This window comes from Macrotis lagotis, chromosome 1 (genome assembly GCF_037893015.1).
Source record: "Macrotis lagotis isolate mMagLag1 chromosome 1, bilby.v1.9.chrom.fasta, whole genome shotgun sequence".
Lineage (NCBI taxonomy): Eukaryota > Metazoa > Chordata > Mammalia > Peramelemorphia > Peramelidae > Macrotis > Macrotis lagotis.
This window is the reverse complement of record NC_133658.1, coordinates 794,979,393-794,997,637: the sequence shown is the minus strand read 5'-3', so window position 1 is coordinate 794,997,637 and position 18,245 is coordinate 794,979,393. Positions and strand designations below refer to the sequence as shown.

General features: G+C 37.4%; 1 protein-coding gene across 6 annotated transcripts in view; it reads left to right on the top strand.

The window, feature by feature from the left end:
- The window catches only part of SIK3 (SIK family kinase 3), a 284,203-nt gene that overhangs the window by 233,202 nt on the left and 32,756 nt on the right, over positions 1–18,245 (top strand). For all 6 annotated transcript variants that reach the window (XM_074216743.1, XM_074216746.1, XM_074216742.1 and 3 more), the window contains 4 exons: positions 11,862–11,980; positions 12,537–12,647; positions 12,801–12,944; positions 14,574–14,651. In XM_074216743.1, the coding sequence (XP_074072844.1) occupies positions 11,862–11,980; positions 12,537–12,647; positions 12,801–12,944; positions 14,574–14,651 (452 nt within the window). The remainder of the gene's footprint in view (positions 1–11,861; positions 11,981–12,536; positions 12,648–12,800; positions 12,945–14,573; positions 14,652–18,245) is intronic.

Below are 18,245 nucleotides of genomic sequence, written 5' to 3'. Positions count from 1 at the left end.
GAGAAACCTAGAAAGGTAAATTTATTCGAACAGTTGGAAGGGGCTATATGATAATAAAGATCCAACATTTTAATTGGGGAAGAACAAATAAGTTTCTCTTCAGCATCTAAATATTTTATTAAAACACTGAGAGAATTAAATGAGACAAGCAGAAGACTTGAAAGGTGGTTGGTTCTGTTTTCATAGTTACAAGAAAGGGGAAGGAAAAAAGAAGGAAGAAAGAAATCCATTAGTAGGCAATGGACTTTTCTATTTCTTGTAGTTTGTGTGTAGGCAAAGAAAAATTTCAAAAGGAGAAAGGAGCAGAGGGATCAGGTCTCAGATGAACTTTGCTTTTTTTGAATTGGGTAAAGGGAAATTGAAACCACACACACACACACACACACACACACACACACACACACACACACACACACACACACACAGAATTTAGAGCGAAAATATTCAACAGAGAAAAAGAAGTGAGATGGAACTGGGGTGGGGTATTAAGACAGAGGGTGATACCAAGGAGAGAAAAGTTGAAAGCAAAACCAAATCAATTTTACAGGTATCAAAAATTAAGGAGTTTCCAAACTATCAAGCAACATCTCAAGTTTATGAACATAATGAAATATTATTGTGCTGTGAGAAATGACTAAGATTCATTTTCAGAGGATTCTAGGAACACTTGTATGAGCTGCAAAGTGAAATAAAAAGAATCAGTAGAACAGTTTAAACAATAATATTATAAAGAAAAACAGCTTTGAAAGGCTCGAGAATTCTTTTCACACAATATAACCAATCGAGATTTCAGAGAACCAGTGATTAAGTTTGTTGCTCTTTTCCTGACAGAGAAAGGTGTTAGATGCTAGGTGCACAATACATTTTTTTTTCTGATAAATTTATTTATTCTTTTTTTGTACAAATAATGTTTTTGTATACATTAATAAAATATTCTTGTTTAAGAGTAAACAGAATACCCCCTCCCCCCCACAAAATATAGACTCACTTGAGCGATAAAGGGGAAAGAAAAAAATTAAAATTAAAAAAATAATAGTAATAATTGTAGGTATGGCCAGGTGGCACAATGGATGGAGCCCCAGCCCTGGAGCCAGGAGCACCCAAGCCCATATCTGGCCCCATATACCCAACAATCACCCAGCTGTGTGCCATGCAAGCCCCCCCCCCCCACCCCAATGCCCTGAAAAAAACAAAAAAAAAGGGAAAAAAAGACCCAAAATAAAATAAAATAGTAGTAATATAGTAGTAATAGCAGGGGTGGCTGGGTGGTGGACAGAGCATTGGCCCTTGAGCCAGGAGCACCTGGGTCCGAATCTGGCAATAAAATATTTTTTAGACATAAAAGTATACAGGAATTTGTTTTGCTTGCCTAGATCACTGAAGAACTACATAAGATAGGTATAATAAAGATTAATATTAAAGAGTTGTATCATAAGAAAAAGCATTGGATTGGTTATATAGTGAGAGCAAGGTTTGCCAAATGGACAAAATACATCCTTCACTGATAGTTATTTAATGTCAAGAATGGCTCCAGCACCTTGGGTAAACTCTTTAGAAGATTTATGAGAGCACATGACCAAGAGCCACCAAAAAGAGGGGAAGGAGAGGTTGTGATCTGCACCATGGAAGAGAGCCTACACCTGTGAGATCTGAATTAGATTGTATGTCATTATGTAAATGTGAATAATAATATCAGTAATAGTAGTAGGGACTCAATATTTATTGAAAAATGAATGATTACACCAACCTTCACTTGTTGAAAGCTTACATCAGTCTCAATGTTAAACAGAAACTGTACTTTTAATTGACAGAATTAATCTATAATCTAGATTGTTTAGTAATGAGATTTCACTGATAATTTAATTCTATAATAACTTAGCCGATAGCAGAGTGCAATAGAGAATTCTGCACAGTAAAAATATTTATTGACTGACTAACCTATACATTGAATACTGGAAAGTATCTTAAAAGCTTTCTAAACTGTCATTCTTGAATCCCAAAGGCTCTTTTCTATCACTTAGAACACTTAGAATACAGACTCAGGATTGGTTAAATAAACTTAAATGTTGCATGGATATAATTCAGAGAACAATGCCTGTATATTATATATGTTAGCTAAGTAAATGAGATTGGAAAGATATTTTTTAGAATAAACAAAGTATTTCTTTGTATTACAGTGTAAAGTACCCCATTGGACCCAAATCTGTCAGGAAATTAGAAATCAAACTTTGGTAGTAGCTGAAGTTTCTGTATAAGATCAACATTAGAATAACCAGTTATACAGCTGCACAGAATAGTGAGGAAGCTTTCTGAGTGCATTATGTGAGCATATTTTTTTTCTTGAGCATTAAACTCACTAATGATACATGAAAGCAGTCATCAGAAGCCTGCTTCTGAAAGCCTAGTTTGTTCTTTTGCCCAGAGAACCACCTGTAAGCAAATATAGTGAAGGCAGACATTTAACTAAAGGAAAATTAATTTACAATAAAAAACTCTAAAGCCTGAGAGTGTGTAGAGATCTCTAGTGGACAATATTGTTGAGTTCTTATTGATTAGACTTCATTGTGACTTAATTAATTCTAATGCTACATAAGCATTTTATTACTGGGAATACAAGACTTAGCCTTATATAATGCTTCTGGAGAATGCACAGTGCAGTATGTACTATTGCCAGAAATCCTCCACTTAGAGAAAAACAACTCAGCTTTGATTTGTCCATTCACTAGGAACCACAGCATTCTTCATGGTTAAAATCACTTTCTTTAGAGAGAACTGGGAAAAATCAAGTTGTCATGTAAATTGAAGCCACCACTTGGTCATAGAATCTTAGAATAGAAAAGCACAGTAGATATTCTCTACTTAGAGTTTTCACTTAAGTTCCATACCTAAGGAGAAAAGTCAGTGAAACAGTTGTGACAAAAGAATCACAAGTAAAGCAGGCCCCACCACATCATGTCAGAGTGCTGCTTCTGCAGGTTGTTAGCTTTCAGGGTTTTCTAGTGAAAAGATAATAAAGGAAAAGAGAAGAGAAATGAAAAGAATCTTGTGTCTTTGATCCTTCTGTCTTTTAAATCACTGCCATTCTCATCTCAGAAAGATAAGGCAGATTGTTTTAGAAAACAACTAGGAAAAAAGGTATCTTTTTCCAGGCATTACTGTATTCTTTTCTATACCTGATTTGGGGTAGCCCTGTAAAACTAATTGAGCCCTCTGGACTGAATCTTTAATTTGGATTTTACTCTTACTGCCATAACTTTAATGGGACTAAGTAAAAACCTACGAATAAGAACATGAAGATATTTGCTTTGAGTACAGGGAGGGGTAGAGTGATCAGTCTTCTAAATGACCATATTCTGGTATGGTAAGGGTCCTTTCAAGGGTCCTTCTAGTCTTCTTAGATTAGAAGTTTCATTGTGCTGGAATCACACAGTGAAATTGATTGAAAACATAGAAATTTAAAAGAAACACGTTTCAAATTTCAAATAAATAGAGATTGCTGGGCCAAGCAATTTACCCCTCCGTGGGCTTCTATTTTAAAATGTTGTTGACTTGGGAAAGGGTGGAGGAGGGGAAAGGGGGGGTAGGGTAATTGGGGTTTGGAATATAATTTCAGCTTGAATTGTTTGGATTTTAACAAGAGTTTTGTCTTTCTTATTTGCTTTATTTGCCAAAAGCTGCTGAACTAGTTCTCCATGTATTTGCTATTCTGCTATGCCTATCTGTCAAATTCATAAGAAAGTTTTTTTAATACTCTATTCTTGAAAGGTCTGATTAAATATTCAGTGATGGAAAACAGAAGTATTAGGTCTTAAAATTAAATCAAGGGCTATCTTATCTGGTTAATATTGGGAACTGATCTGTTAGAATTTTTTTTTAACCTTAGTGTACATTTGATTTGGATTTTTTCTTTTTCCCTGAAAGAAACTGAGAGCAAAATATAATGATGGTAAGGTTTTACATTGTGGGGTTTTATGTTTGTGTTTAGATTTTGTTCAGTGTCAACACTCACTTGCATACAAGTTTCTCTTTAATCTTGCTTATCTTTTCCAAATATAAAATCACTTATAAAGAAGGCAAGTTTTTTTTTTTTTTAAAACAAAAAGGATATTCCAATCCTGCCACAGTCAGAATATTCCCATGATTATCTTTTGGTAGAACCATCATTGCTGAAAGAATTAAAAGGTAAACCACATAAAAATAGAGGTAATTTTTTTTACCAAGATAGTAAGTGTCATATGGAAAGAGGTTTGGTCAGAGTTACGAAGTGTCACCTTCCCATGTTACTGTGGGCTATGGGCTGAGAAAACTAGGAATGGCCTTCAATGGAACCCTCAGTGCACATCCAATAAAAGTAAGCTATTGACGTCAGCCATCTGTTAAAGTCCAGCCTCTTCCATGTGGTCACTGTTCTGCCATCTAAACAATGGAAGCATGTGTTCTTACCACAGAGACATGCGGGCATATAAATAATATATTCACATTTCATTTGCCAACATAACAGCATGTTTTTAAAACTAAATAAAGGTCAAATTCCTTTACCCAAATTATAAAGTACTATCCAAAATTTTCTGTCACAATGAAATTTTGTTTTATTGTATATTACTTAGATTAGTGAGTCTATCAGAGATTTTCAATATAATGGTCAAATCTAAAATATTTTCATTACCTGAATTTTTGAATGTTAAAAATATTTCAAGACCCCAGACAATGACTGCCATTGTTTCAAGTGATAGCCAGTACAACTAAGGAATCTAGGCAGTCACTTAGGCTAATTTACTGTAAAGAAATTTGACCTGTAAATAATATTTCATTTATTTTAATTGGATGCCTACAAAATCAAAAATGATTACACTTAATATGACAGGTAAGTCCTTAATGAGACCTTCTTCTCCTTGTACTGTTCATCATCCAAGATAGTTTGACTGTTTTATTTTTCAAACATATTATGTTGTCTTTTTTTTTTCTTGCCAGTACTTAGGCTTTGGAATGAATTGAGAATAGAGGATAGTCAATAACTTTTTTGTTCTCATCACTTAAAATTTTAATGCTATTTAGACTCCTGGGTTTTTTTTTTTGTTTTATAGACAATAATTCATTTCCATAGGAACAGATGTTTTAGAGATTTATTAGTCAACTTTATTTCTGTTTCCTTCTGTGTTTTTTTTTTAATACTTGAGCCCTCTTTGAAGTCTGAACCACTTTGAAGGGAACACATCTCTAGGAAGTTTATTAAAAATATAAATGTAAAAAGTCTTGAGCTAAGCTCTCTGGAATCATTTTTTAATAAAACTAGTCATTACTGGGGAAAGTTCTTGAGAAGCTCATCTTCACCCTTCTTCCAAGAAAAAAGTTTGAATTTGCTGGGTAATTACCTCTTACTTGCCTCCCCCTTTCATTCCTGCTAACAAACAGATGCCTGGTGCTTCCCTCAACCCTGAGTAGTTTCATGTGGCCTAAAAGAATCCATGACTCTATTTCTTCCAGAACCACTCCCTCTGCCCACAGAGCTAGAAATAACTTCTATGCCAGGTCCCATTAGTTGGCAGCACATAAAAGATTTGAGGGACAGTTGGCCTCTCTCACTCCCTTATAGGAATCAGCTTTGGGAACTTTGTGGTTGGATTTCCCAAATTTCACTACCTCTTTTTCCTTATTATTTTTCAGGAGGAAAACCTGATGTTTTCAGTCTTCCATAACGTCCTTCATCATTCTTTCAGTAATCAGACTATATAAACCAATTTGTTTTCTTTTTAGCATGCGTACCTATCCCCAACTAACTTGCAAGCCCAACAGTATCCTGCTTCTCCTCTTATGGTGACTTTTAGTTCCATTATTTATCTACCTTGGTGCTAATTTTCAACTAGTTCCATTGCTATCTATAATCATCAGCTTACCCATTCAACATTTTATTTTTTAGAATCTTGAAACTAGAAGAGACCTTAGCAGTCATAGAACTCAGTACCCTCATTTTACAAATGTAGAAACTGAACACTAAAAAGTTTGAATGATTTGCCTAATGTCACACCACTAGTGTCAAAGAATAGGGCATCTTTGGATCTCCCATTGGGGGACCTACATCTCCTAATTTCAAACCTGAATTTATTAGGGCATTAGCTGCTAAATATACAAAGTAATTTTATATTCTTAGAAAGAAATCACAGTCTGTACATTAAGTATAATATGAGATAATTTGAGGAAGAAGAAAGTACTTGCAACTGGAACAACTATTGAATGACGTCACAGAGGCTGTAGCAGAGGAGCAGTCACAAGACCAAGAATCGAAGAGCAGAGATACTTGATCAAAGGAAGCTATGTAAATTCTTATTTTAGGCACATTCTACCCCAATATCTTGTAAATTTCTAGAGAGCAGGAATAACTTTAATTTTTGCATTTCTAATTCCAAGCAGCCAGCAGGTGCCTCATAAAGGCTTGATGAATGGAATGGAATTGAATTAATCTGGGTCTGCCACCTCCTAAAATTGTAGTCCTCCAAAGGTGTATAGTTAGATTTTGAATTACTTTATCTAGAATCTTCTTGCTTGTCTTGTTTCTTTTTTCCTCTTATGTCTTTCTCCAGCTCTGTTTCCTTTAGCGTGCAAAGGAATGACATGGGGGGGGGGGATGTTTTTTGGAGAGATGTTTTTCATTGTCAAAGGTTGTTTTAGTTCACCACATGATAACTGTCATACTGTGACCACATGTGGACATTTTATCAGATGGCAGTGTGGCTCACAGATTTCTTCAATGAGACCCCAGAATAGCAACAGTCTAGTCAAAGAATTCTCCTATTGGAGACATCAAGGTCATCTGGGCTAGTCTTGTGCCACAAAGAAACCTTCTGAGATAGATAGTTGTCTGGCCTGTCTTTAGGCAGAGATAATCCCTTGGCAGCCTCTTCCATAGTATAAACTTAGAAATCTAAGGTTTGGATAGAACCTTAGAAATTATTTAATCTCTCTACCTACTCTATATTATCCCTGATAATCATTTGGCCTCTGCTTGAACATTTCCATTTAATAATTTATTAAGTTCATTCTTAGATTCAATTTTCAGAAAATTCCCTAATAGAGTCAAAACCTTCCTATAAATTCTAATTTTTCCCAATTTTACTCTCGGCACAACTCAGCATACATTTTTTACTTGTACTTGACAGCCCTTCAGATATTTGAAGATAGCTATCATGAATTTCCTTGCCCCCTTTTCTTTTTGGAGGCTAAGTATCACCAAATCTACTGATTATTTCTCATGTATTAGATGGAGTTTCAGATTTTAGCCTCTTAGAGCTTGTGAAAATTAGGAATTATAAACATATTTTGTATTATAGTCCTAATTGTATTTGAATGGAGTTTGAATAGAGTTGTAATAGACCGTCATCTTGAAATTAGCAAAAACAAGGTTGAAGTCCCGACTCTGACACATATGGCTATAGTACTAGAAGGAAGGCACTTCATCTCACAGTACAAGAAGGAACTCTCTAAAAGTTACAGCTATCTTGCTCATCTGCATTAATGCAGCATGTTCCCCATACCAAGAAAATCACTCCCATCCTCCAGATTTCTCCTTTTCCAGGCTAAATATTCTGAAACTCACTTGGAAACAACTATCAGAATCTTGGATTTCCCCAAGATTTTCTCTTTATTTAGCATTCCTTCCACCTTTGGTTCTTATCCCATTGCACCCAAGGCAGCTTTCTCCTCAGTCATCCAGATGCAGGCAAAGATGGAACATCTTCTTGTTAGTCTGCTGGTATATTGGGTTTCATTGGAGCCAGGGTGATTTTCTCCACATAGACGGGCTGGCGTCACACAAGAAACAGATGAAAGCAGCTCTCTGAAGGGGACTACTGCCCTAGCCCTCACTCTGAGTGCTGGTTCCTGAGGAGGAGCTGGGACTTTTCCTTTCTATTCATCTTTTAGGCCCTGCCCTGCCCTGCCCTGGGGAGGAAGTGTTTCTTAGTTTCTGAAAAAGTGGCTGCTTTGTACTCTTGGATCCCAGACTTCAGTTACTTTTCACCTATTTGGATTAAATATCTTATAGGTTGATTTTGTTCTTAGAAGAATTTCCATTTTTAGCTATATTTTCTCCATTTTAACTAATTTATTTCAAGTTCTTATATTGTTAAACACTCAGGAAATACAAATTGTTAAATGATCATTTACTTTTTGATAACATCTTTGTACATCCTGATGTTTCATTTTCTTATTATTTATGAAAAATGTTGTTTTTATTGATCATTTATATGTTGAATGAAACAAAAGATCTTTCCCTATAAATATGGAATCTTTAAAATTGAATGTGTCATAAATTAAGAGCGTACTGGTGTTTATTTTTCAGATGTTATTGCTTGGGAACTTAAGGTACAAGTCTGTATTTGGTCCTTCTTCTAAATCTGTCTCTTCTAGAGCTAGTGAGGTTTTGCCCTAAGGTGCTAATTGCTGGACTAAAGTTGAAAGAAAATGGAGGAGTGCCATCTAGAGGTTTAAAATACATTTGTGATCCTTCAGCCAGCATGGCTTTCTCAATGAAATACAGTATTCCCCCTCTTCCTCCCCTCCCCACCAATAATTGCATTCCCCAGAATATGCTTGTCAATGGTATTTCTCATCCATATATAGAAAAGCTATAATTGTGGGTTTTAGATTGGCTGGCCTAGAAACATAATATAAGTGGGAATAAAAGCTTAATGTTGCAGGAAAAGGCAATTACTCCATTCTGTAGGAATGTAGGCATTACAGTCCTAGTGACCAAAACGGTATTTTAAATCACAGAGCAAGGACAAGTTTCAAATGCCTGGTATGCAATCAGTGTAATAAAGCTTTGTTGGTTTTTTTAAAAATGTTTTTATTATTTAAGGTTTAGCGTAAATCAAAAATTAGAGGTAATTTCATCTTCCATTCTTTTGAAGATAAGTTTATACAGTGTTTATAGTGTATTATGAAAAGTGATTATACTGCTTAGATGGTTTCATCTAAAAAAATAAAAGACAATCAACAGTCATCATCTTCCTGTAAAGTGCTAGGGAAGTACATGACAGGAGTGAACTAGTCCCTTCCCTCAGCAGCTTCTGTTTTCTCTGGGAAGTATTCCATAGAGTTTTATGTACATGTACACATCAAGTAAACGTAAAATAAATATAAGGGGGTGGGGTGGCCCAGATGTCCCAGGAGATTAGAAGAGATCTGAAATAGGGCTACAGGTCCTGAAAGGCATGGGGCTCCCAGGGGGAGCGCTCCAAGCCTCAGAGATGACCTGTGAGGGCAGGGAGTGAGTACAGTGTCATGAATGCCACCAGTCTGACTGGACAGCACAGTGATGGAAGGGGAGGCTGGAAAAAGGACCCTGTGGCCAGGGCACTGGCGACTTTAAATCCTAGATCATCAGTTGGTAAATCTTCATTAAATTCCTGCTGGGTGCAAGGCACCAGAGGTACTAACAATTCCTACCTGCTATGAGCTTGTATTCCAAAGGGAGAGACATCAAGTACATGTTAAAATATGTACAGCAAGCAGCTGGGTGGTGCAGTGGCTGGAGCACCGGCCCTAAAATCAGGAAGATCTGAGTTCAAATTTGGCCTCAGACACTTACCAGCTATGTGACCCTTGGACAAGTCACTTTACCCTGATTTCCTCACATCCTCAACTCACCTGATTCATACCTGGCCATTGAACCCACAGGACTCTGGAGGAAAAAAAATGAGGCTGATGACTTAGCTATTGACTTAGCACAGACAGCCACCCCCCTAATCTAATTCATGTGCTTATCTCAGCATCAGTCCCCTGATGTCATGATCTTCTTTGTGAATGAATCATCACAGCATAAGTATAAAATGAATAAATTCAAATATACAAAATAGGTAAAGATAAGGTTGTCTAGGAGGAAGGGTACTAGCAGTGGAGGGGATAAGAAGACTTCCTCTAGAAGATAGTACCTGGGCTACATCTTTAGAGAAGAAAGCAACTCTGTGAGACAGGGAAGGAAGGAGTTGGAGGAACCAGGGAAGGAAAGTTTGAAGGAAGGGAATAAGCTTTTATGGAGTGCCTACAATGTATGGGCATGCTGCAGAGTGCTTTTACAAATATCTTATTTGATAGGAGATAGAGTGTCCTGCACAAGGAACAGAAGGAATGTTCAATAAGACTAGAAAGATAGGTTGGAACTGGGGCAGCTAGGTAACGCAGTGGATAGAGCACTGGCCTTGGAGTCAGGAGTACCTGAGTTCAAATCTGGCCTCAGACACTTAATAATTACCTAGCTGTGTGGCCTTGGGCAAGCCACTTAACCCCATTTGCCTTGCAAAAAGTTAAAAAAAAAAGATAGGTTGGAATTGAGGGTGTGTGTGTGTGTGTGTGTGCATGTGCATGTGCGTAGGGGGAGGTGGTGGTTAAAGGCTAAACAGAGGCATTAAGAAACTCCAGAGATTGATCAAATAGTGGGGTCGAGTGGTCGAAACTGCACTTAAGGAAAATTACTGAAGCATCATGGTGTAGGGTGGACTGGAAAAAGTAAAGAGAGACTGAAGGTCAAGAGACTATTCAAGAAGCTGGGGCAGTAATCCAGGTGAAGGTTGATGAGGGCCTGAACGATGACAGTGGCCAGGTGAGGAGAGGGCAGAAGATGAAACGAGATCTGAAGGCAGGATAGAGAAGAGAGAATAAGCTAAGGGGTTTTGTTTCAAATAAACAGAAAGCCAGCCTATTTTATATGCCATTCATTTATTAAGTGCTTGCGTATGAATTTATGTCTGAACAATTATGTGAGTGAGTGGATGAAAAAGACAAGAGATACAGTCAGTGCTAGTGTATTAGATAGAAGACTAGGTCTGGACATTTACAAGCTCTATGACCCTGGGCAAATCACTTAACTTTTCTTTGCCTCAGTTTCCTCACACATAGCAAGCACTATGGAAATGTCAGCTTTTGTTATCATTACTCCTCAGAACACTTTGATGTGCTTTCTCAATTATCAGTAATAGATGACTAACAAATTAATTGTATTAATACTCACAATAATCTTTGTGAGAGAGGTCATCTAGTATCTGCATAGTAAAGATGAAGAAACTGAGGCCTGGAGAAAGTTGGGAATTAATCAAGTTTACCAGAAAGTGAGCAGCAGAACTGAGACAGATTCTTAAACCAGTGTTCATTATGCTTCTCCATGATGTGTAGTAAAATGTCCTAAAGATTCAGTGTATCTTTTCACCTCTACTTTGCCTGCTAACACAACACAGAATATTGTACACATGATTTCATTAAAATTTCAAGTGGTTATTCACTGGAATACCTAAGAATCTTCACAAGTTCTGAGAAAGTATCCTGTACTTGGAAATTAATTCATTACCTCTCTCTGCCCTTGTGTATTTGCTCCACAGTATGTCATCATAAATCTTTAATTCCCTGGGTTAAAATCTTAAAAAATGAACATAGCCCTAAAAACTAATAAATTCCTGATCCAGGAATTCAAACAATCAGGTATGAGGAAAGGATTGAGTGTTTTGAGAAATGTTAGGAGACCAGATATCGCCAGAGGACAGTCAACCTTACATTGTCCGGATAGAATGGGGCCAGAGGAAGCATGAAAAAAAACAATGTCCAGAGATTATTACCTAACTTCATTGTAGCCAGTAGCTTTTAAACCTCTCCAGATGAATTTTTAATGAAAATACTAACAAGTAACCAAATTGTCTAATTTGAATTTCCTGCCTTTGATTGAGTAAGCAATGAAAATGGCAAAAGCCCTGGAGTAAGTTGAAAAGCAAAGGATCTTGGCAATTTCTTGACTTGGAATGGACTTGTAGTTCCTCAATGCTTTTGGAGTTCTTTCCCCGACCAAAAAATAAGTAGTCTGCTGTTCTGTCTTGCAGAATGTGAGCACTTGATCCGCCACATGCTAGTATTAGACCCAAGTAAGCGCCTCTCTATGGAGCAGATCTGCAAACACAAATGGATGAAACTGGGAGAGGCTGATCCTAACTTTGAAAGGGTGAGTTCTGCACCATCTGCCTGGGGGTGACTGCACAGTGTTTTTGTAATCAGGCCATGACCTGAAAAGGTAGGAAGAGGAATTAAGCTATTGTGTAACATTGAGGGAGCAAAGTAGAACTGGCAAGATGGGATATTAAAGGACAGCAGCAAGGCTGCTGAAATTGTCTAGAATTTCCTGCTTCCTATACGAAGCTCCTAATTCTAGTTTTTGATAAATCTAGATCAAATCTAGAATTTGATAGAGTATACAGCTTCTTATTTGATTGAGTTCACCAAGTCCATCTCTTCTTTATTTCCATTATTTCAGTCAAAATGATTTATACATATAGATCCTCTTTGAACCTCCCACAAAAAAAAAAAAAATAGAGCACCGGACAAACTGTTCTTAGCTGGAAATTTTTATTTGCAGAGGTGTCTCATTTCAACACTATCCTAGGCTTAATATACCAAATTAGCAAATTTCACTATCAAGTGGCATATGAAGGACTGTCTTCTTTAGAATGCTTGTCTGAACAGTTTAAGATTTGTGACTTACCTTTTCATATACCTTGCAGCTAATAACAGAATGCCAGCATGTGAAGGTTGAAAGACAAATGGAGCCTCTGAATGAGGATGTTTTGTTGGCCATGGTAGAGATGGGACTCGACAAAGAGCGAACACTTCAGGTAACTCTATAAGGAAAGAAAACTAGGGTCAGGTATATAGTTTACATCCCCTTTTCTTTTTTCTATCTAGAGGCTTTTATACTTTAGTGTTACTATTGAAAGAGTTTAGATGATAACATTATTTTATCAGACCTTTTCCTGTTCTTCTGACAGTCATTAAGGACAGATGCCTATGATCACTACAGTGCAATCTATAGCCTATTGTGTGATCGACTGAAGAGACATAAGAACCTCCGTGTTGTACCACCTCCCAGTGTACCTCGGACCATGACCTTCCCAGCACCAGCCACTATCCAGGTGAGCAGCAACCAAGGTGTCCTTGGTTTAGAACAGATAACTACTATCTCAAGAATAAGGATAGGCCCTTTCTGCCTAAAAGCAGATTGGGGCTGAGCCAAAGGAGCTACAATCAATTTAACCCCCTGGCGCCCCCCCCCCCCCCCCCCCCGCCCCCGCCCCCGCCCCACTCACATACACACCAATCCTACATCTCCCCTTTCTTCCATTCCCACCTACCCACCCCCCAGCCATAGATCATCTCTTCATTTTCAGAGGTTGAGAGACGATCTGGGGCTCTTTTGAAAGAGGAGGATTAAAGGTTAGACTGCCAACATTCTGTTTAGTTGTAGGATATTGTTTTCTTATTTTTTATTTTTTATTTTTTTTCCTTTCTTTACTATTTTGTTTTTTTATTCTCATTTTGTACAAATGTTTTTTTACATTAATAAAATATTCTTGTTTAAGAGTAAACGAAATACCCCCTCCCCCCATGAATATAGACTTGCTTGAATGATAAGTAAAGGGGAGAGAAAAAAAATTAAAATAAAAAAAATAGTAATAATTGTAGGTATGGCCAGGTGGCGCAATGGATGAAGCACCAGCCCTGGAGCCACAAGCACCCAAGCCCACAGCCGGAGAGAGAAAATATAGTACATGGTAGTGGAGAAATAAGAAAGGAGGAAGTTGCGATCAGCAATGGCAACATTGGAAAAATATGGAAGTAACTTTTGCGATGGACTTACCATAAAGAATGTGATCGGGGCAGCTAGGTGGCGTAGTGGATAAAGTAAGGGCCCTGGAGTCAGGAGCACCTGGGTTCAATTCCAATCTCAGACACTTAATAATTACCTAGCCATGTGGCCTTGGGCAAGCCACTTAACCCTGTTTGCCTTACAAAAAAAACTAAAAACAAAACAAAACAAAAAAAAGAATGTGATCCACCCATGACAGAGTTGTTGGTGTTGGAACAAAGACTGAAGCACATTTTATTATTATTATTATTATTATTATTATTATTATTATTATTATTATTATTATTATTATTATGGGGAGGGTGCAGGACAAATGGGGCTGGGTGGCCTGCCTGGGGCCACATAGCAGGGTGATCTTTGGGTGTCTGAGGCCAGATTTGGACCCGGGTGCTCCTGGCTCAAGGGCCAGTGCTCTGTCTGCCACCCAGCCACCCCTACTATTATTACTATTTTATTTTATTTTGGGTCTTTTTTTTTTTTTTCTTCTTTTTGGTTTTTGCAGGGCAGTGGGGATCACGTGGATATTGTTTTCAATATAATTGAGAAGTATTCTCCTAAAGATAATTTCCTTTTAGTAGTTTCTAGCTTCTAGGTTTCTTTGTTTGTTTGTTTGTTTTTTAGGTTTTTGCAAGGCAAATGGGGTTAAGTGGCTTGCCCAAGGCCACACAGCTAGGTAATTATTAAGTGTCTGAGACCAGATTTGAACCCAGGTACTCCTGACTCCAAGGCCGGTACTTTATCCACTATGCCACCTTAGCTTCTAGGTTTTGAAGAGAGAGAGAGTTAGATGTTATAACAATAATTTTGGGAAAGATATATTTTCCTTCACTGCTAATGGTGTGTGTTCAAATTTGTGTATGTATATTCTCTCAGTTGTATGTCCCTTTTTTCCTAGGCTGAACAACCAGGTACCACTGTAAGCATCAGCGTTCCCCAGGTGCAGCTTATCAATCCGGAAAACCAAATTGTGGAGGCAAGTAGTTATCCCTGTCAGACTCCAACAGGAACCTTCCTCACCCCTACACCTTTGATCTTTTTTTTTCATAATTTTCTTTATTTTTTAAAGTTATTAGCTTGACAAACACCATGGGCATTTCCATATAATAAAAAGAACAGGAAAAAAAAGGACTGTATGTTGAAATCCTGAATCCTGTTGCTCCTAATATTTCAATTTTAAGTATCTATTAAATTTAACACAATAGTACCAACATTACTACCCCTTTTAGAACTTTCTTCTTTTGACTTCTGAATATTTTTAAAGTATTACATTTGTGCTCTTATCATTTTCTTTTTTCACATCCCTTCATCCCATAACTGTTCCTCCAGAACCTAAAGCCTTCCTTTTTAATATAAACATTGTTAAGCAAAACGGTTTCCCATTGGTTGTTTCTTAGTACATCTACATTCTTCCAAGAAGTGGGAGGCATGTACACCTTATCAGACTTCTGATGTCCAATTTGATTATTTGTTTGTTAGTCATAGGATCAAGATTTAGAATTGAATGGGGCCTAGTCTAACACACTTGTTTTAAAACTAGGAAAAAAAGTACAGCAAACAGGTGATTTGCCAAGGGTCACATAGTTATTAAACTATCTGAGGCAGGATTTATTAAACTATCTGAGGCAGGATTTGAATCCATATTTTCTTGACTCCAGGTCCAGAGCACTATACTCTTCTAGTTAAGTTTTTCCGACTTGTTTTACTTTATGATATTATTGGATAAATTATTCTGATGGTTCTGTCTACTTCATTCTGTATCCATGCTTGCAAGTCATCCCAGATTTCTCTGAATCTCTTTCATCATTTCTTAGAGAAGGAAAATATTCCCCTCCGAACTCTGTGCTATGATTTGTTTCATTTCTTCCCCAGTTGACAAGTACTCATTTTGTCTCCAGTTAATTGATCTCATGAAAAATGTTGTGGTAATTATTTTTTTTACACTTGTCTTTTTCATCAAAAATTGGTCTCTTTTAGGTATATGCTAGGTCAAAAGATGTATACAGTTTAGAAACTTTTTAGTTATTGATTCTTCTTGATTTGTAGAATGGATGGACCAATTCACAGCTTTTCTAACATCATCTATGTCTCTTCCTCTTCAATTGAAACTCCTTGAGAAAGTCACCTAATCAGGTCCTTCCATTTCCTCTCTCTTCATTCTGGCTTCTCTTCTCACTATTCATTTGAAATTTCCAAAATTTCTCCTCCCCAAGATTACCAGTGGTCACTTAATGGGTAGATTGGATGATCTTCTCAATCCTGATCCTTCTTCACCTCTCTGCAGATTTGATGCTGATGATCACCTTCTTTTGTATACGCTCTTCTCTTTGGGCATTTTTGTCTTCTCTTCTTTTTTTACCTTTCTGACTGCTGTCTGAGGGTATCATCCAAGACTGTGTCCTGAGTTATTTTCCCCTTTTTTGCTTTCTGTCATCTCACTTGATGATCTCATTATCTCCCAGAGACTATATCATCATCTCCCTGCAGATGATTCTCAGATTTAACCTAATCTTAATTTTCTCTTGATCAGCAACAAATTAGATATTTTGAACTGGATGTCCTAGAGACAGCTCAAAGTCAACATTTTCAAAGCAGAAAATATATCCTTCTTTTCAAACCCTTCCGTCTTGCCCACGTTTCTTATTACCATTCAGTTTTCCCAAACTCCAAGACCCCAGGACCACAACCTCAGTGTCGTCCTTGACAACTGGATTTGCAGTCATCACATATATATATATATAACCAAGCCATTGTTAAGGGTGGTCATTTCTACCTTTACAGCAGCTCATACATGTGTTCCCTTCTCTTCATTCACACAGCTCAAACCTTCATTGCATTTCTCCAGAAACTCAGCAGTAGACAAACAAATTTCGTTTTCTTAAAGAAGTCTTGCCTTATCCTTGCCTACTACTAGTGCCTCAGTAGAGAGCATTCATGTACCCATCAGTCATGTTCCAGGCAATACAAAGGAGACAACTTTCCAATGAGTTTATAGGAGAGATGCAGGTACATATAAAGATGTAGGCAGCATAATTATAAATAAATACAAATATGAAGAAAGGAGCTAAATTCAAGATAGTGTGAAAGGGAGGGCACAAACATTCGCCTTTCAGGCAGAAGTTAGTACCTGAACTTTTCATCTTAGAAAGAAGAGAATGGGCAGCTAGGTGGCACAGTGGATAAAACACTGGCCCTGGAGTCAGGAGGACCTGAGTTCATCCGGCCTCAGACACTTGATAATTACCTACCTGTGTGACCTTGGGCAAGCCACTTAACCCTATTGCCTTGTAAAAACAAAAAGAAGAAGAAGAAGGAAGGGAAGATCCTAGGAGACTGGGACAAGGGAAGGAGAGCTTTCAGGCATGGAGGACACATGCACAAAGGAAAGGATGGAGATGGTGGACCATGAAGAAGGGACACACAGGTGACCAATTGGCCTAAACCCCAGATTTTGAGAGCTGGAATGAGGAGACTTGAGAGGTTGAGGCCAAGTTATTGAGGCTTTAAAAACTAAACAAAGGAGACTTAATTTGATCTTAGAGGCAACAGAAACTCACTGGAATTTGTTGTACAGGAGAGTCATGTGGCCTGATATAAGCTAATAGAAAATTTCTTGGTGCATAAGTTAAAGTGGACTGGTGAAATACATGAAACAAGGGGGTCAATTAGAAGACCAGTTAGTACTATTGGAGTACATGAGAAGATAAGTGATGAGGACTTGAACTAAGGTGGTAGTTGTGTGACTGGAAAGAAAGAGATGGATACAAGAAATATTATGAAAGTAGAAACTTTAGGATTTGGCTGCTGATTGCGTATTTATGGTGAGGGAGAATGAGGAGTTGAGAATTAATGTTGAGAGTAATTCAGCACTGGAAAGGATGTTGTACTATTGAGAAATAGTGAAAATATGGAAGAGAGAGGTTTTAGGGGGAAAATGAGTTTAGTAGAGATTTCAAGTTAAGGATGACTTGGGAACAGTCAAAGTGAAATGTCCAATAAGCGATTAGTGCTGCTTTTGGGAGAGATATAGATATAGATAACTGTTTACATGGATAAACTCCTAGATAGATAGAGACATAGAGCTAGAGACATAGGTATCAATTGATAGCTGCCTGGGAGTGATCTGCATATAGATGATTATGAATGGGTTATGATGATGTTAGCAGGAGTTCAAAGGGAGAAGAAAAGGACCTAGGATAGAACATTGGGAACACCCATTGTTAGAGACTATGGTGATGAGACTACAAAGTCAACTGAGAAGGAGCAGTCAGATGGAAAGAAAACTAGGAGATTGTAGTGTCAAGAAAATCTAGAGAGGAAAGGATAGTTAATGGTAGATAAAGTTATTTTAATTTTATTGACATGGATCTATCATGATCCATTTTATTTTTCTTCAGTTATTTGAGTTTTCATTTCTTATGTTAGGAATATTTTGTAATTTCATTCCACTTTCTTCATTCCTCTTCACTTGTTGAAAAGAGCAAGAGAACTTTATGAAACCAGTGCCTAAGTTCATTACAAATTTATGTTATATAATTTAAACTAAGCCCTCACAGCAGCAAGGATGTCT